At 35.0% G+C, this 20,358-nt stretch overlaps 1 protein-coding gene across 5 annotated transcripts in view; it reads right to left on the reverse strand.

Annotated features, from left to right (window-relative positions):
- The window catches only part of DDX50 (DExD-box helicase 50), a 36,950-nt gene that overhangs the window by 6,877 nt on the left and 9,715 nt on the right, over positions 1–20,358 (reverse strand). For all 5 annotated transcript variants that reach the window (XM_057736771.1, XM_057736774.1, XM_057736770.1 and 2 more), the window contains 10 exons: positions 18,793–18,868; positions 18,264–18,442; positions 15,763–15,880; positions 15,456–15,641; positions 14,845–14,990; positions 10,632–10,781; positions 3,088–3,249; positions 1,535–1,654; positions 718–791; positions 335–494 (listed from right to left, as the gene is read on the reverse strand). In XM_057736771.1, coding sequence (XP_057592754.1) covers positions 335–494; positions 718–791; positions 1,535–1,654; positions 3,088–3,249; positions 10,632–10,781; positions 14,845–14,990; positions 15,456–15,641; positions 15,763–15,880; positions 18,264–18,442; positions 18,793–18,868 — 1,371 coding nt within the window. The remainder of the gene's footprint in view (positions 1–334; positions 495–717; positions 792–1,534; positions 1,655–3,087; positions 3,250–10,631; positions 10,782–14,844; positions 14,991–15,455; positions 15,642–15,762; positions 15,881–18,263; positions 18,443–18,792; positions 18,869–20,358) is intronic.

Below are 20,358 nucleotides of genomic sequence, written 5' to 3' on the forward strand. Positions count from 1 at the left end.
TGGTTAAGAATCCACCTGCCAATGCAGGGGACACGGGTTCGAGCCGTGGTCTGAGAAGATCTCACATGCCTCAGAGCAACTAAACCCGTGTGCCACAAATACTGAGCACACACGCTGCAACTACTGAAGCCCTTGAGCCCAGCGCCCGTGCACCGCAACGAGAAGCCACCGCAATAAACTACTGAGCCCACACGCTGCAACTACAGAAAGCCCGCACACAGCAACAAAGACCCAACACAGCCAATAAATTAAAAAATAAAAGAATTTAAAAATAAAATTAAAAAAAAATTTTTAATCTTTCTCAACCACATGCAATTTTCTCACAGATTTCTACCTTATCAGAGGTGATCAAAGAACGTGGTTCAAAACTTGATGCGCCAGAGATGTGGGCTAATGCTGCAGCCAATGCATCCACTGCGCCTTTCTCTTCTATCAGTCTCTGAGCTGATGGTCGGAAAAAATCAACAGCAGCATAAGACACGGAAGCCAGAGACCTATGGTTTAAAAATAGTAAATTTTCTTGGTCAAGACAAAGGGAAAAAATTAAAGATAAGAGAACGAATGGGAAAAGAGCGCAACGGTTTTGTATTTTAATATAATTAAATGTCTGCTGGTAAAACTGGTGATTAAATTTTCTGATATGTGAACTAGGAGAGCTTAAAGATGTATAGCCTAATACAAAAGAAAAAAATTATTCAGCAAGGTCAGAAAGCATACCTGATGGCATCCATGCTTTTAGATTTAACTAAATCCATTGTAGAAGGAACACCTACACGTTTAAAAGTAATTCCCTGAAAATGAAAGAATTACATTAAAGAAAAATGGAAGTCTTTACAATTAATTCCTAAATTAATCTAGATTGTTGAATTTTCATATCTTGGACTTAAAGAGATTTCCAAGCCCTAGCAAATCAAAAGATTTTCTAATAAATCATTAATTACAAATTTTAGAAAGAGAAAAAAAATTTTTTTGAATTGTTTCTTAGTTACAATCATGGAATTTCAATTGCAAAATAAAGCTGATTTAAAGAAAAGAAAAAGATGCTGTTCACATCAATCAACTTTTTCCTTATTATCCTCATTTTAAAAAGTATATGAAATACTGTATGAAAACACATAAAAATAGGAAAAATGTGAAATACCACAAAAACTCCAGACCACAAAAAATGTGTGATTTCTTATAGAAACTGGCTATGGTGCCATTACTCGATGTAATCATAACTATTACACTAAGACAATGTCACAATCATCCATTTACAATATTGGACTAAGAGGTACGGAAATCACAATGCACTTGATTTTAGTGTCAAGGGAGAAATTGAAGGGAAAAATGAGAAAGTCAGCTCTTCTGTCTTCACAATAAAAGCTGTATTAAAGTCTTGCAGCTAATATAAATTTAGCTCTCCACATGCTTCACATCCAAATGCAGCTTAAACTGAGAAAAGTTATAGAGATCTAATTGTGAGAATATAAAAAGATCTCTTTTCTAAGGCACCATTTAGATAATAAGCTTGAAATAATTTAACTCTACTTACTGCTTTTTGTTCCACATATCTTAATTGACCTCTTTCTCTTGGTTGATAAAAACATATGCAAATTCCTGTTCGGCCAGCTCTACCTGTGCGTCCAGAGCGATGAATATAGGACTCAACATCCTAAAAATAAAAGAGGTAACTCTTCTTAAAAATCTGGCAAATTAAAGAGTCATTCCAGCATTCAAATAATATGAAAAATACCAAAACTACTACTATCAATAATAACATTTTTATTTCAGTCCTGTTACTCTTTCAACATCCCAAAGAATTTTTATGCTTGAATTCTGCAACAAAGGGGATAGAATTTAAAACCTTTTTATCCACCCCATCCCAGGGTTCTTTATATAGAAACTTTTTATAATTCCCTTGCATGATTCTAGGCCTCAAATCCAAGTAAAGAAGCTAATCATTTGCAACGGCACCAAATTCTGATCAACTTAACATCACACTAAAAAAAAGCTAAGAGCAAGAACAGATAACATATTTTTCATATCTAAGCAGTCTTGTAAATTAAATGGCAATTTATATAGCTGTTCTTATTTTCTCCAAATCACATCTCATTTTCTTGCAAATTAAAAACACACTGAGGTGTCACCTTACACCTGTTAGAATGGTCATCATCAAAAAGACAAAAGATAACAAATGATGGTGTGGAACTGGAGAAAAGGTAACTTTGTGTACTGTTGGTGGGATTGTAAATTGGTACAGTCACTACGGAAAACAGTATGGAGGATCCACAAAAAATTAAAAAAAGGAACTACCGTGTGATCCAGCAACTCCACTTCTGGGAATATATCCAAAGGAAATGAAAACACTATTTCAAAAAGATATCTGTATCCCCATGTTCACAGCAGCATTCTTTACAATAGTCAAGACATGGAAACAAAGAAAGTGTCCATCAACAGATAAATGAATAAAAAAGTTATGGTATATATATGTATATGCATATATATATATATATATATAAAATATTATTCAGCCATAAAAAAAAGAAATCCTACCATTTGGGACAACATGGCTGAACCCTGAAGGCATTATGCTAAGTGAAATAAACCAGATGGAGAAAGACAAATACTGTATGATCTCACTTATATACAGAATTTTAAAAAAAACCCCACCAATAACAAACAAAAAACTAAATTCACAGAAACAGAGATGAGACTTGTGGTCACCAGAAGCAGAGGGTGGGGAGAGGGAGAAATCAAGGAAAGTGGTCAAAAGACACAAACTTTCAGTTAAAAGATAAATGAGCACTAGGGACGTAATGTACAACATGATGACTACAGCTAACAATGCTATATGATATTGTATAGGAAAGTTGTGAACAGGGTAAATCCCAAGAGTTCTCCTCATAAAGAGAAAACTTTTTTTGTTTCCTTTTTTCTTTTCTTCTCTTATACCTACATGAGAATATGGATATTAGCTGAACCTTCTCTGGTAATCAATTCATAACATATGTAAATCAAACCATCATGCTGTATGGCTTAGCTTATACAGTGATGTGTGTCAATTATTTTTCAATAAGACTGGGGGAAAAAAATCTCATTGCCTACCTGTGGAGGTGAACTCTGAATCACCAGGTCAACCTCAGGAATGTCCAAACCACGGGCAGCCACATTGGTTGCCACCAAAACTTTAAAACTACCCTCCCTGAAGCCTTTCAATGTAATTTCTCTTTGTGACTGTGCGATGTCACCATGTAAACACTGGGCATTCTGTTTGTAAAAAAAAAAAAGGAAAAGTAAGTGTATAGCACATACTTGCAACTGATAGCACCAAACACCATACAGTCTGTGATCTTTTTTGTTGTTGTTTTTAAATCTTATCTTCTGATAATTATAAAAATGCATGCTTATTGTTTTTTAAAAAAATCAAACATTACAGAAAAACATTTAACATAAAATGCAAAAGCTTCCCTTAATATCAGCCTGCTAATAATTAACTGCTAACAGTTTGGTGAATATTCCTCCACACATTATTTTTCAAATACATACACAGACACCTCACAAATTCTAGCACACAATTTTATGTATTCACTTATAAAAATGGGATTATACTAGATATGTACTGTTTTACAACCTGCTTTATAAATTTGTCATATCTTAGCCATTTTTGCACATCTATAGATACACATGTACTTAAGTTTTTAAAACTATATATGATTTCTTCATATGGCTGCTTTTTTTTTTTTTTTTTGGCCATGCCACGCAGCTTGCAGGATCTTAGTTCCCTGACCAGGGATAGAACCTGGGCTCCGGCAGTGAAAGCACCAAGTCCAAACCACTGGACCACCAGGGAATTCCCAGCATCATTTATTTTAGCAGTACTCTACTGATGAACATTTTGGGTAGGATCCAAACTTTCACCTTCAGAAACAATTCTACAACGAATAACCTTGTACTTACATCTCCAGACTCCTTAGTATATGTATATTTCAGTAGGTTACATACCTAGTCGTTGAATTCCTGGATCAAAAATTATAAACATTTAACATTTTAATAGCTACTGCAAAACTATATTATAAAAAGAAGCTGTAAACAAATAAATAAACAAAAAAACAAACTCACAGACATAAAGAACAGACTTGTGGTTGCCAAGGGGAAGGGAAGGTCGGGGAGGGATGAACTGGGAGTTGGGGGTTAGTAGATGCAAACTATTGCATATAGAATGGATGGACAACAAGGTCCTACTGTATAACACAGGGAACTATAGTCAATGTCCCAGGATAAATCATAATGGAAAAGAATATAAAAAAGAATGTACACACATGTATAACTGAGTCACTCTGCGTAGAGCAGAAATTAACACATTGTAAATGAACTATACTTCAATTTAAAAAAAAGTTGTGCCCATTTACTCTTCAACATTCTGAGTGTTTATTTCATCTTACCCCACCTATACACACACACACACACACACACACACACACACACACACACACACATCCCACCTGTATATTATGAACCATTATAATCCCTGTAAATCTAATAGGCAAAAATAATTTCCCAATGTTGTTTTAATTTACATTTCTGTAATTTTTAGTGAAGCTGAACCAATTTATACTGGGTTGATCTTCCACGTATGCTGCAAATACTTTTCCAAGTATTACAAATAAATTTCCTAGTATTCCTAGCCACTATTAAAATTTTAAAGTTCATAACAAGGATTTAACCCCAACAGTATCTAAACTGCAGTATCTAAGCCTAATGCATTCATGAATGAATTCACTGAGCACTTGCTATGCTCCAGGTACTATGCCAGGTTCTGGAACAATCATAAAGAATCCTGAGACAGATAAGTTGACAAGTATTTTCAATATAGTATGATATGTGCTATAAGAAGGTGCACGGTGCTATAGGAATACCTAAGAGGGGAACCTAACTCAATCTAGTTTGTGGGGAAGGCAGCACTAAAGCTGAGACTTGACGTAATAAGGAACCAGTAGTCAGGTGAAAAAAGAAAAAAGGAGTAGGAGGTTAGGGAGTTCCAGGAAGAAGAAACATCACACATAATTAGTGTTTCTGGGGAACTACAAATATTTGAGTATTGCTGAAGCACAGAATTAAAAGGAGAAGTGGTGAGAGGTGAGACTGAAAAGAAATATGAATTTTATCCTGAGGACAATATGGAACAACTGAATGATTGTTAGCAGAAAATTTTCATGAACATATTTGTATTCTAGAAGGAATATTCTGGCTACAATGCATAGAATGTATTAGATAAGGGCAAGGCAAAAGCTAGGGAGACTCAGCAGACTGTTGTAGAAATTCAGGAGAGATACCATGGCTTCATCAAGGCAGTGGCAATGACCATTTATTCATTTAACAAATATTTAGTAATCTACACTTCAGGTACTAGGGATAAATGGCAAACAAAAGTTAAAACTTTCTCTGTCCTCATCATCTTGATACCCTGGTCGAGGAAATGGATATTAAATCAAATAACTAGGTACACAAATAAATTTAGCCAACAAATATAACTCATGATGCATGGGTCTAACAGGCAAAAGGCATTTAGAAGAGGACAACCTGACCTAGTTTGGGGCAAGGAAGAATTCACAGAAAAGTACTCTGGACTGATATCTGAAAGATGGGAGTTGCTAGGCAAGACAGACTACAAGTTCAAGAGCCCTGTGGTGAGAGGAAACATGGCATGTATGGCGAGATGCACAAATGTGGAGAAAGTGTGATAAGATTAGGCTGGAAAGGTAAGTAGGGGCTAAGCAGTAAATGAATTCAAGAACTATTAGTATACGAAACTGGGAGAACTTGGTGAAGGGAGTGGAAATGAGGTACAAGAGAAAGAAACACATACAGGACTCCTGGATTTTGAACTTCTGCAACAGTAGTAAGGAAGAAATGGACCATTTTAAACCACAGGAAATAGAATCTAAAATACTTTGTAGTTAGCTGGATGGCAAAAGGAAGGAAGATAAGTCAAGGGTGATATGTAGATTTCCGGTTTGGACCATGGATATCATTCAACAACAGGGAATGCTGGAGACAGAGTGGGTATAAGCATACAAAAGAGGATGAATTCAATTTTAGATACACAATGGGTTGGGGTGTCTATGGCCAGTATGATAAACACAAGTCTAGATTCTGGAGACAGAGCTAACCTGGAAAAAGATTTGGACATCAGCAGCATATACACAATGACTGGAGCCATAGGAGTGATTACATATATTTATCTATACACATAGCTATACTTCTATATTCCTACACTTATTGACTGCCTGTTATAAGAAAAGCACTGTACTAATAAATGCTTTAAATGATTTTTACTTGTCTTAAAAGTATAAAAAAAATTTTAATACCACTTTTTAAAAAGGAAACATGGACACTGAAATATGAAGTTATTTGCCCAAGTTTATGCAGCTAGTAAGTAACACAACTGGGATTTAAATCCTGATCTGGGGACATCCCTGGTGGTCCAGTGGCTAAGACTGCTCACTCCCAATGCAGGGGGCCCAGGTTCAATCTCTGGTCAGTGAACTAGATCCCACATGCCACAACTAAGAGTTCACATGCTACAACTAAAGATCCCTCATGCTGCAAATAAAAAAGATCCTGCATGCCACAACTAAGACCTAGCAGGGCCAAATAAAAACAAATAATGTTTAATTAAAAAAAAAATCCTGATCTGTCTGACTCCAAAGTGCAACTAATCACTATACTCAGAAAGAATATATTAAGTGAGAAGAAACAATTACAGAGGTTAGAACTGTGAGGAATGCCAATATTTACAGTACAAGTAAGAATACAAAAAGACCTCAACAAAATTGGGAAAGATTAGCCAGGGGAGAAGAAAACCTGTGTGATATCATGGAACCCAAGTTAAGAAAACTATTTCAAGAAAAGAAACATTTTTTAAAGTCAAAAGCAAATATATTTTAAACAAGTTAGACAGTATTTCATAGTAAATTCTTCCCATTCATTTTTTAGAAACTTGATACAATGCAGATTTTTTTACTTGATAATTAGTCCTAAGGGGGACATAATATATTCACAATACCAGTGACCGTTTCTAGGTCTCCAACTTATGAATACACTATTTTCCAAAAGCTTCTGTGCGTGTGTGTGTGTGTGTATAATTTAGAATTAAGAAGGCATCATTCTGACATTAAAAAAAAATTAATATTTAAAAATAAAAATAAAGAACCTAACCATTGAAGTTCCATGGTAGTCCAAAAAAATCACATATCACCCATAATGATATATTACTACTGCTTTTTATCTAAATAGCTAACAGTCACCCAATGGAGGAGAAATTGCATTACTCTCAATCATAGAAACCGATTACTATCCACTAAGAGGGGAATTCTCACCCAGCCTTTGCAGCAAGGCAATTAATTCCTCCCTATGAGATAAAACAAAAGACAGCTGCTGCTGAGTGTTCTAAAGCAAAGACAGGAAAGATAAATTAACTATTCTTCAATATTCTTTCACTATTTAGAGTCTCTGTTTATACTGGATACAAAGCTAAAGTTACACAATTAGTTAAAATGACACTGGAGGAGACAGTGCCTGCATTGTCTTTCAATCTCCAGTTCCCACATAAAAACAAATAGGACAACTAGGATGACAAAATTAAAAATCTACAAACATCTATGACAAAATTTAGTGACAAGGTATTCTCATGGTTTCCAACAAATAAGCAGGTAGGGATAAAACCTGTATGTATTAGGGGCGGGGGGGGGGGTTGGGGGGGAGGGACACACTTGCTAGTCCTAATAACAGATACTCCCTGGAAAGCATAATGGGCCAATCTGAGACAGTGTGCTGAAACTGTGAGCATTTCTGCACATTTAAGGGTGACTGTGAGGAGCCAGAGGTAAGGTGTGAAAGAGGCTGGAGCTTGGACCTAAATGAACTTTCAAAACTAACAAACCAATGCTCCCTTGCCAGAACAAAGTGCCCCCACATTGAGGAGAAATTGTTGGACCTAGAATCCAAACCGAGGATGCCAGGGATGCTAGAAACAAAGGAAAGAGGTGACCCAGATATAAGTGAGGGGAAAGTCACCAGAGCTCAGAAAGTGGGAGATCTTTTTTTTTTAACAGCTTTATCGAGATATAATTTGTAGACTGTATTCTTAAACACTATCAAAAATAAGAGAGGCAGCTCTAGCTAGAAAACTATTCTGACCCATACCTCCCCATGGGAGCTCAGAAAGATTAATTTTATCTAAAAATGAGCAACAGAAAAGATCACAGTTAAATCCCATAGAAAGTAATTATGAGAGGACAAAAAGAATAATATCCCCACAAACAATGAAAGCTCTAGAAAGGCACGCCCGCAAAACAGATACAGTATACAGCATTATATTTCTGAATGCACTAAAAGAAAAATTTTAAATATATGATATATGAAAGATGAAAAATCAGAATGAGAAAAAGTAAAATATGGGGTGAAATCACTCGAGAAAGAAGTAGAAATAAAAGACAAAGACTTTTCACAAATGAAGACTATACTGGAAGGAATACAAGGTTGATTAAACACAACATGATGCCTTAATTTTGAAATTTTGAAAACTGAAATAAAAAGGTAAAAAAAGATTTGAGATAAAGTGATAAAGAAGGGAGGACGGGGAGGGTGGGGGGGAGTTGAGGGAGGGAGGGAATACGGGGATATGTGTATAAATACAGATGATTGACCTTGGTGTACCTCAAAAACTGGTACAAGAGTGTAAAGCAGTTATATTCCAATTAAAAAAAAAAAAGAGAGAGGAAAAAAGAGCCAAAATACATGTAACAAGAGTTCCTAAAGAAAAAAACCAAAGCAATCAGAAAAGCCAAATACCAAAAAATTAGGATTCAAGAAAATTTTGCTGAAATTAAAAAACACATATATTTGAAACTACAACGATGTATACTGTGTACTCAGAAAAAGTGAACAAGAAAAATACCAAAATATATTATACTAAAACTACTGATTTTTAAAGAAAAAGGAAAAAAGCTTTTGTATTCAGGCAAAAAACCAAATCACTTATAAGGGGGAAAAAAATCAGACTGGCATCAGACTTTTTATAGTATACTTTATTCCAGTGGAAAAACATATAAGATACTGCAGGAAAGAAAATGTGATCCAAGAATTTTATATCCATCTGAAACGATTTTTAAGGTATAAAGTTACAAACAAGCTATTATCAATAGCAATATTGTTTCCATAAGCCATTCCTTGGGAATCTTCTAGATAACAAGTGATAGACAACAAAAACTACTAGAGAGACAGTGACACAAGGACCAATGGTGTTATTATCAATGAATGTTAACATCACAAAACAGGAAAGTACTAGACATTATATACCTCCTGATGGAAGTACACCACCACCTATGAAATAATTTTGCCACAAACAAATCTGAATTTACAGGAAATACAGAAAAGCATGTTAAATGATATCACAGGAAAGCAATACTCTAGATTATGAAAACTTGGTTTCCAAAACAATAATAAAAAGAGCTACAAGGAAAAAAAAATAGATTGAAAAATCCATACAGTGATGAGATTTAATGAAATCACACAACATAAGAATCTTGTTTGCATCCAGATTCAGAAAAACAAACAGGGACTTCCATGGTGGTCCAGTGGCTAAGACTGCTCACTTCCAATGCAGGGGCCAGGGTATGATCCCTGGTCAAGGAACTAGATCCCACATGCCTCAACTGAAAAAAAAAAAAAAAGATCCCACACGCCACAGTGAAGATCCCACATGCCTCAACTAAGACCCAGCACAGCCAAATACATAAAAAAATATTTAAAAAAAAAAAAAAACTATAGAAGAAAAAACAAAGCATGTTTGAGGCAACTGAGAATCTGAAGATTAATTGATATTTGAAGATATTAATTACTATTAATTTTTTTGGATGTCATAACAGTATTGTGAATTTAAAAAAAAAACAAAACCCTTTTTCTGGCCTTCCCTGGCAGTCCAGTGGTGAAGACCCTGTGTTTCCACTGCAAGGCGCACCGGTTCAATCCTTGGTTGGGGAACTAAGATTCTGCATGCTGCGTGGCACAGCCAAAAAGAAAATAATAACTCTTTTCCTTTAGAGATACATACCCAAATATTTATGGGCATAATAACATGTTATCTAGGGTTTGCATCAGCATAATTCAGGAGCATGAAGTGAGTGGGCATTTGGATGAAGTAAGATAACTGCTGCAGCTGGAAAATGAACACATGGGGCTCATTACACTGTCAATGTCTTGTATAAGCGAAATTTTCTACTATAAAAAGTTAACAGAAAAAAGACACATGGATTTAGTGTTCAGATCCATTCATTCAATAAAAATTTGAGATTCATCTTCTACACAACTCTAAAATATTACCCACTCCTACCCATAGAAACTCATTTTGTTTCACTCTTTGTATTTTCAAGATCGATTACATCTGTAAAGTCTTAAGAAAACTTCCCACGAAAAAGGATAGATTTCTATCCTGACTTAACAGACCATAAGAGGCTGGCTATAAATTCTTTCTGAATTAGACTCAATTCTAAGAATGACTATCAAACCTAGTCCACAAAGCACATGATTTTTTGCTCAGTGATGCATACCTATAATTTCAATCAGAGAAAGCATGAAAAAAGACTTACCTGTTTTATGTGTGGATTCATGGCCATTTCAGTTACATTCTTTTTGGTCTCACAGAAGATAATAGCCCTCCCTTCAGACCCACTGTAGACTTGAAGGACATCTCCAATAACTGCTGGCCTCTGAGACCAATGGCACTGGATGGCCAGATGCTTTGAGGAAAGAAAATATCAAATATCTGCTTCATTAAAATTATTGAAAAAGATTTCTCTTGTACATTTTTTTCCTATTTGTTCAAGAATTGGCCTTCCTGGAAGACAATAACACGATTCTCCCCAACCCCATTTAAAAACAGCCATCAATAGGTGAAAGGATAAGCAAATTGCAGTATACTTATACAGTGGACTACTATTCAATAATTAAAAGGAACCAATTACTGATCTACCCAACAATGTGGATGACTCTCAAAACATGCTGGGTGAATGAAGCCTTACAGAAAAAAAGTACACACAATATGATTCCATTTGTATGAAGCTCTACAACAGGCAAAACTAATCTGTGATAGAAAAAAAGCAGAACACTGGTTGCCTCTGCATGGGGACTGGGCAGGGGCACAGGGGAACTTTCTGTGATGGTGATAATATTCTTAGTTTTGATAGGGGTTTAGGTTACACACATGTATGAATTTGTCAAAATGAAGCAAATGTATACTTAAAATTTTGCATTTTGTTGTATGTAAATCTTATCTTAAAAATTTTAAATGTTAGGTGGATGAACCTCAAAACATGCTACATGAAAGAAGCCCAACACAAAAAAGCCACATGTTGTGATGATTACATTTATATGAAATAACCAGAAGAGGTAAATCCATAGAGACAGAAAGCAGACTGGTGGTTGCCAGGGGCTAGGAGAGGAGGGGAATAGGGAGTAAATGCTTAATAATTACAGGATTTCCTTTTCAGGTAATGAAGTGTTTTGGAAGTAGACAGAAGCAATGGTTGTATAACATTGTGAATGCACTAAATGACACTAAATTGTACACTTCAAAGTGGTTATTTTAGTTATGTGAACTTTATTCCAATAAAAAAATTGTAAATATTGAACTCTAGTTAAAGATATGCACACTAAAATATGGGGAATTATACGGGGATTTCTGCAATTTGAAATAAAAAAATAAGATGCGTACAGGGATGAGTAGATATGCCATAAACCAAATTAAGCAAAATATTAATGGCAGAATCTAGCTGGTTGGTACATGGGTGTTCACTGTAAAACTCTCTCAACTTTCCAGCATGTTTGAAAATCTTCATGATAAAATGTTGGGAAAAAAATATGTTGTAACATTTTAAATCTGTGCATTTTAACATATCATATCTCAATAACACTGTTTAAAACAATTAATCATAGAACACATGGAAAACAGATAAGCACAAAGAAGAAAACTAAGAATCATTAGTACCAAATATGTCAAAGTCTTGCTTCTTCCTTCCCACCTCTCAAAATAAAAAATAAAAAAGATCCTGAATCTGATCAAGCCTCACAATCTAACCATCAACTCACAGGAAAATGAAAGCAGAGGAACATGTTAACTAATACCACAGGGTTGCAAATCAGCAAAATTGAGACTATGAGAAACCTATAAGACAAATGCTCAGTTCTTTTCAATAAAAAATTGCAAAGAAAAAAAGGGACAGAGGAACCTGTATTTTAGAAGATTTAACAGATGAATAGATAAAGAAGATGTGAGGTATACATACAATGGAATACAAGCCATAAATAAGAAAATGAAACCTTGCCATTTTTGACTACACAGATGAATCTAGAAAGTATTATGCAAGTATGAGTCTAGAAAGTAAGTCAAAGACAAATACTGTATGATCTCACTTATATGTGGAATCCTAAAAAACAAAACAAATAAAACTAAATGAAAACTGACACACAAATACAGAGTACAAAATGGTGGTTACCAAAGCGGAGGAGGGTGTGGCGACCTGAAAGAGGTGAAGGGGATTGACAGCTAGAAACCTCTAGTTATAAAATAAATAAGGGACTTAACTGATGGCACAGTGGTTAAGAATCCGCCTGCCAATGTAGGCACATGGATTTGATCCCTGCTCCAGGACGATCCCACATGTCACGGAGCAACTAAGCCCGTGCGCCACAACTACTGAGCCTGCACTCTAGAGCCCATGAGCCACAACTACTGAGCCCATGAGCCACAACTACTGAAGCCCACATGCCTAGAGCCTGTGCTCTGCAACAAGAGAAGTCAGGGCAATGAGGAGCCTGCGCACCACAATGAAGAGTAGCCCCTGGCTTGCTTCAACTAGAGAAAGCCCACATGCAGCAACGAAGACCCAATGCAGCCAATTAATTAATTAATTAAAAAAAAAAAGCATCCGCCTGCCAATGCAGGTGACATGGGTTCAGTCCCTGGTCAGGGAAGATCCCACATGCCACAGAACAAATAAGCACGTGTGCCACAACTACTGAGCCTGTGCTCTAGAGCCCATGAGCCACAACTACTGAAGCCCATGCACCTAGAGCCCGTGCTCTGCAACAAGAGAAGCCACCGCAATGAGAAGCCTACGCACTGCAACAAAGAGTAGCCCCGCTCACCGCAACTAGAGAAAGCCCACACACAGTAATGAAGACCCAACACAACCAAAATATAAATTAATTAAAATAATAAAATAAAAAAGCCAGGGGAGGCAACATACAGCATAAGGAATATGGTCAAAAATATTTCAACAACTTTGTACAGAAACAGATGGTTATTAGACTTATTGTGGTGATCATTTCATAATGTATGCAAATATCAAATCACTATGCAGTATACCTGAAACTAACAAAATAATGTACATCAACTGTATTTCAATAAAAAAAAAAGAAAAAAAGGAAAGATGGTGAATAAATATTCAACACATGGATAAAAGAAAGACCTAAGACATAAATTAGTAGCAATATAAGGATCTTATTTGAATCCACATTCAAACTATTTACAAAAAAAAAAAAACAACTAGGGTAATGTGAACACTAGATATTTTAAAATATTAAAAAGTTATTGATTTTTTCCTACTTTGATGGTAACTTTGTAGGTGTTTCTGTTTTTAAAGAGCGCTTAGTCAAAAAAAAAAAAAGAGCCCTTATTCTTTTAAAAATATACATAATTATATGAAAATGAAATGATGACTGGACTGCTGCAAATGGAGGAATTAAAGAATGACTGGGGGTATAGAAAAGATCACTGTTAAAGCCTGGCGATGGGTACATCAGATCCTTTGTACTACTCAACTTCTGTACATGTTTGAAAATGTCCTTAATAAACTTTTCTTCACTGATGCATTTTATGTTCTTAATGTAAAACCATTACAGCCATTACAAAATATACAAAGCTTCCTCTGACCATCCCATACTATAAAAGTCCTCTTTCCCAGAAGTAATCATTATTATTAGTTTGTTTAACCTTCCCACCTATCTTTGTACATAAATACCTAAAGACTCCAATTAGGATTATTTGTGTATTTTTTAAAATAGTATGATTCTGTACTTATCATTTTGTAATCTGGTTACTATCACTCAAATTCATTCCTTTCAACCATTACATTGTATTTATAGATTATACTCTTGTTCATTTGGACTATTTTTATCTACACACACATATATGTATATCTATCAAATGTCAAAGTGACATATACGGTACATACCTGTCAAAATAATGCAAATATTACCTTTAATTCTTTTTTTAAAAAAACATACTATAGGTTTTAAATTTCATGGAGTCAAAATTATAAACCTTTTCCTTTATGGTGTCTTCTGTCTTTATGTTTAGAAAAGTCTTCCCCTTCCTGAAATCAAATAACTGTTGATCTACAATCTGCTGTAAGTTATCTTATGGCTTAATTTTTTTAAATCTTTGGGAATGTTTTTGGTATAGGGTATGAAATGAGGATCTTTTCTCCACATAAGCTTTAACAAATTATCCCAGCACCAGCAAACTGAGATGAATTACGTTTGTCACATTCTACATACTTTAAGTCTGTCTCTATGGATGCTTGTATATCTCCTGTTAGGACTTGCCTGTTCACAAACTTTTCCCTCCCATTTATTTTACTCTGCTGAGTCTCAGACTATACAAATACATAAGTATCTTATTGACTAAGGGCAAAAAAGAGAGATTTGGCCTGAACTGGTACCCAAAACATAAATTTAGCTTCAACAAATTTCAATATATCAACTAAAAGCTAAAATCTATCACACTGGAAAGCTACTTACTTCCACAGTAGTTGCAGCCTTTTGAGTCATTTTCCCAACAAGGTCAACCTGTTCGTATCTGGATTTCATGTATTTTTTTGCAACTTTGTATACCCACTGTGGGCAAGTTGCAGAAAAAAGTAAAGTCTGAGGATTGTCTTCAGAATCTTAAATAAACAAAAAGAATTCAAATGTTTTATTAATACCCCAAGATGTAGTCAGCTCTTAAAAATCCCCCCAAACTTCAAAGAAATAATGAAAAATTCAAAACTTGGGGTGAATTTTGAACATATAAACTTTACTGCGATTATCAAAAGTTTCAACTTTCAAAACTGAGAGAAAGTATCAATATGAACAAAACTGAACCCAGAAGATGAGAATTTAAAAAGGAACAATGAGCAAAGAAATTAGTAAGATGAGTCAGTATAACTACTTACTATAAAATAATACATGGAAGAGAGCACAGAAGGCTAAGAAAAAGCTTAAAGTATGCCACTGTACTTTCTTGTTCAGGAAGAAAACCAGATACCAAATACCTTTAGTTTTGTTAGAACACTGGGGACAATGCACTAAAAATTATGAAATAAATTCATAAGCTTTTAGATAAGAAAATAATTGCTAATGTGATATACCAGTCTTGTAGGATTCGTGGATAATATCTTCAACTTGTTCAGCAAAACCTAAATCTAACATTTGATCCACTTCATCAAGCACAACATGGCGCAGTTTAGAAAGATCTAATCGGCCGCTCTGCAGATGATCTTTGATACGACCAGGGGTCCCAACCAAGATATCAATACCATTTCGAATATGATTAACTGTGAGAGGAGAGAAATATCAACAATATGTAAAAATTCAAATACAGATTTTTCACAGTATATTTTTTTAGATTTGAGTAGCAAATAGATCTTTGTGCTACCATCACACATATTTACTCACTTTGGCTTTGATATGATGTTCCACCATAAAAACACGCCACGCTGAGTTTCCTAGTTATATCTTTGAAGTCTTTGGCTACTTGGTTTGCCAGTTCCCTCGTAGGAGCCAAAACAAGCACCTGAGCAAAAGGTTTAAAAAACAAAAAGATAAGTCTCTATAGACCTCAAAATTCAAACTGAGAGGACATGTTTTTAAGGAACATTTAAAACTAGGAATTTCATCATTAATGTCATAGCATTTAAAGACAGAGCACAAATAACAACAAGAACAGCTTATGTTTATTATATCCTCCCTTACTTCCTCAGGTCTCCTTTCAAAAGTCACTTTTTCAATGAGGTTCCTAACCCTCTCTTCATACCCTCCCACCCCTACTTAACTGTTTCTCTGTAGCACTTATACCATATAAAATATTTATATTCTACTTATTTGCTCATTGTCTGTCTCACCTACTAAAATGTAAGCTCCATGAAGACAGGGATTTACGTCAGTTTGAGTTATATTCAAGATATTCCCTGAACTTCAAACGGTGCCTGGCACAGAGCAGATACTCAAAAAATATTTGTTGAATGAATGAATGAATGAATGAATGAAAGAATGAATGCCCAACATCTGCCAATTTTTTAATGAAATATTTCAGGACTTCCCTGGTGGCACAGCGGTTAAGAATCCGCCTGCCAATGCAGGGCACGCAGGTTCTATCCCCGGTCCAGGAAGACCCCACATGCTGCGGAGCAACTAATCCCGTGCTCCACAAATATTGAGCCTGTGCCCTAGAGCCCGCAAGCCACAACTACTGAGCCTGCCCACCACAACTACTGGAGCCCGTGAGCCCAGAGCAACAAAGAGTAGCACACGCTCACCAAAACCAGAAAAAGCCTGCACGCAGCAACAAAGACTCAGTGCAGCCAAAAATGGATAAATAATAAATAAATCTTAAAAAAAAAAAAAAAGAAAAAGAAAAAAAAGAAATATTTCAATTTATTTAAATTGTTAAGTAAAATATGAAACTGAATTTGTAGCTAGTACTAGAAAATGAACTTAACTGTTTGGTGTTTAATTAGAGCAGCTTCTTCTACACAGGATCCCAAGAGACTTACTGAAAAAGTGGCAAACCCCCTTATAAAGCAAATAAAACTCATCTTTCAAATAGCTTAAACAAAAATTGATCTATACTCCATTTCCTTTTTTTTGATATTTATAAAATGCAGATTTAACAAAAGGTAGCCATAAACTTTCTATGTACAATGCCGATTATAATTATGCAAACAATAGTGCTTTACATGAATTATTTGCTTTGATCCCCACAAAAACCCAATGAGGTAGCATTATTTTTCCAGTTTTACAAATGAGGAACATAAGTCTTAGAGAAGTTGAGTCTTGTCCAAGATCAAATAGCTAGAAGTGATGGAGCTGGAATCTCTGGTAATGTCCTTCTAATACAAAAGCTTTTTAAAGGCAGTGTTGGGACTACATCCTATTTCTATTCCTTTCAGTCTTCCTAATTTTACCTAAGAAACAGAACTCTCTAAAAAAAGATTTGTCCTGTTCCAAGACCATTATTATTTAATTCTATTCATACATGCAAATTTACTTTCACACTGTAACAGTAACAGGAGTCTCAAAGAACAAATTACTTTTAGTCACATATCTGTTCAAATTTTGATACTAATTTTTTTTTTTGGCTGCACTACGTGGCATGCAGGATCTTAGTTCCCCGAGCAGGGATCGAACCCGTGCCCCCTGCAGTGGAAGAGTGGAGTCTTAACCACTGGACCACCAGGGAAGCCCCAATACTGATTTTTTCTTCTTCACTTTTATGAACCTGAAAGTGAACCTAGGTTCTATAAAGGTCAAATTTTAGGGTAAAATTTCACTAGGTCCTTTCTGTTCTTTACTATTGATAAATCAATACCCTAAGAACACAGTATCATTTCTATAATACTCTTAAAGTCAATCAGTAAAATAAATATTATTTACTGAATGACCAAATAAATAAGTACCTCTCTATCTCTAGCAAAATCATTGTTTAAAAGCAAAGGTCAGAACTGAAAAAAAAAGAAAAAGGTCACTAAATATACTAACTGTAAATACTTCTAAAATTAGATATGCTGGCTTAATAAATATACAGTTATCAAAGACATCTGTGGATCCATACACATTATATTCATATGTAATAACTCACTTTAGCTTTACTTGAGCTTTACCTTAAAAATCAGATTTTTGCTTCAGGACCCAAATTTTACTTTATGCCTCAGGACTAACTTTTCTATCTATCTTTGGGGTACTTGAACTTAAGACAAGTACACTTTTGGGTTTTGTTTTTTTTTTTTGGCCACGCTGTGCGGGCTTGTAGGATCTTAGTTTCCTGACCAGGCAGTGAATCCAGGCCCAGCAATGAAAGTGTTGAGTCCTAACCACTGGACCACCAGGGAATTCCCAAGGCCAGTACATTCTCTTTCTCTTTCCATTAGAGTAACATTTAAACCTTTTACTCCTGTTACCTTTGGTGAACGACTTTTTTTAATTGTCTCTTGATTTCTTTGGAGTCTTTCAATCAAGGGGATGGCAAAAGAGAATGTCTTTCCTGTTCCTGTCCGCGCTTGAGCAATTAAATCTTTTCCTTCATATACAGGACCAAAAGTCTTAACTTGAATAGGAAAGAGATATGCTACCCCTCGACCTGTAAAATGAGATTTCATCGAAATATTTACTTAAGACTAGCATCAGGAAAAAATACATTTATTTGAAAATAACATTGTTGATTCATCAACATCTGCCTAAAGACACACCACCTAGCAACATTTACAGTCATTCCTACCCCAAAGAGCAATTATTTAAAAACTGGTCTGAACTTTGACAAGTACATATAAGTCTTTAAAGTTAAAAACCAATCAGAATATCAAAAAAAAATGATGTAGAAATAACTGCAACTAAAAAAGCTATTTCTCTATACTTTGGTCAGAATAGGCACAAGTTTCCTAAAATCTAGTTTTAGATTTTCAATTATATAACCATTAAAATTCATTGTACCTTTCAGAAGCTTTATAGTCTCTTCAGAAATAGGGAAATTGGAGAAGGCTCCTTCTTTCTGTTCACGTGTCAGGGTCTGTCAAAATGAAAAAAGTTCTGATATAACTCATATCCGACCAGGTATTTAGAATCTTTCACTCACTTACTGCTTTTAGTCTTACTAAATGAGCTAACAAATCAACTTTAGTTAGTACTTGCAAAAACTGTATAGATTCACTTATAAGATAAATCAGTGGGAAATTCTTTTAATTTCAAAAGTATCCCTTTAAATAACAAGCTTACTTAATACACTTTCCCATATTTAAAAATGATTAATTCACACATAAGACTCCCCTTAGAAATACATTTACTACATAAATCAAAATTTATTTTCACTTGACTAAGGTATCACAAAACAGCTATTCAATAACCTAAATCATATTCACAGATATAGGTAATATTAATTATGAAGATTAACACAAGCCTATGAACCAACCCCAAAAGAAGCTAACCAATGAGGAAAGTAAACTGTTCCTAAAATTCAAAGTTAAATAAGTTGTTCTATGTTAAGAAAATGGTAATTGGAACACATATGTCAATAATCACCTTAAATGTAAATGGATTAAATGCTCCAACCAAAAGACACAGACTGGCTGAATGGATACAAAAACAAGACCCTTCTATATGCTGCCTACAAGAAACCCACTTCAGACCAAGGGATACATATAGACTGAAAGTAAAGGGATGGAAAAAGATATTCCATGCAAATGGAAGGCAAAAGAAAGCTGGAGTAGCAATACTCATATCAGACAAATTAGACTTGAAAGTAAAGACTATTAAAAGAGACAAGGAAGGACACTACATAATGATCAAGGGATCCATTCAAGAAGAACATATCACAATGGTAAATATCTATGCCCCCAACATAGGAGCACCTCAATACATAAGGCAAATGCTAACAGCTATAAAAGGGAACATCGACAGTAACACAATAATAGTGGGAGACTTGAACACCCCACTTACATCAATGGACAGATCATCCAAACAGTAAATAAATAAAGACACACAAGCTTTAAGTGACTCATTAGACCATCTCGACTTAACGGATATTTATAGGACATTCCATCCAAAAATGACAGAATACACCTTCTTCTCAAGTGCACACGGAACATTTTCCAGGATAGATCACATCTTGGGTCACAAATCAAACCTCAGCAAATTCAAGAAAATTGAAATCATATCAAGCATCTTCTCAGACCACAACGCCATGAGACTAGATATCAATTACAGGAAAAAAACTGCAAAAAATACAAACACATGGAGGCTAAACAATTCACTCTTAAACAACCAAGAAATCACTAAAGAAATCAAAGAAGAAATCAAAAAATATCTAGAAACAAACGACAATGAAAACACAACAACCCAAAACCTATGGGATGCAGCAAAAGCAGTTCTAAGAGGGAAGTTTATAGCATTACATTCCTACCTTAAGAAACAAGAAAATTATCGAACAAACAACCTAACCTTACATCTAAAACAATTAGAAAAAGAAGAACAAAGAAACCCCAAAGGGAGCAGAAGGAAAGA

This window comes from Hippopotamus amphibius, chromosome 5 (genome assembly GCF_030028045.1).
Source record: "Hippopotamus amphibius kiboko isolate mHipAmp2 chromosome 5, mHipAmp2.hap2, whole genome shotgun sequence".
NCBI lineage: Eukaryota > Metazoa > Chordata > Mammalia > Artiodactyla > Hippopotamidae > Hippopotamus > Hippopotamus amphibius.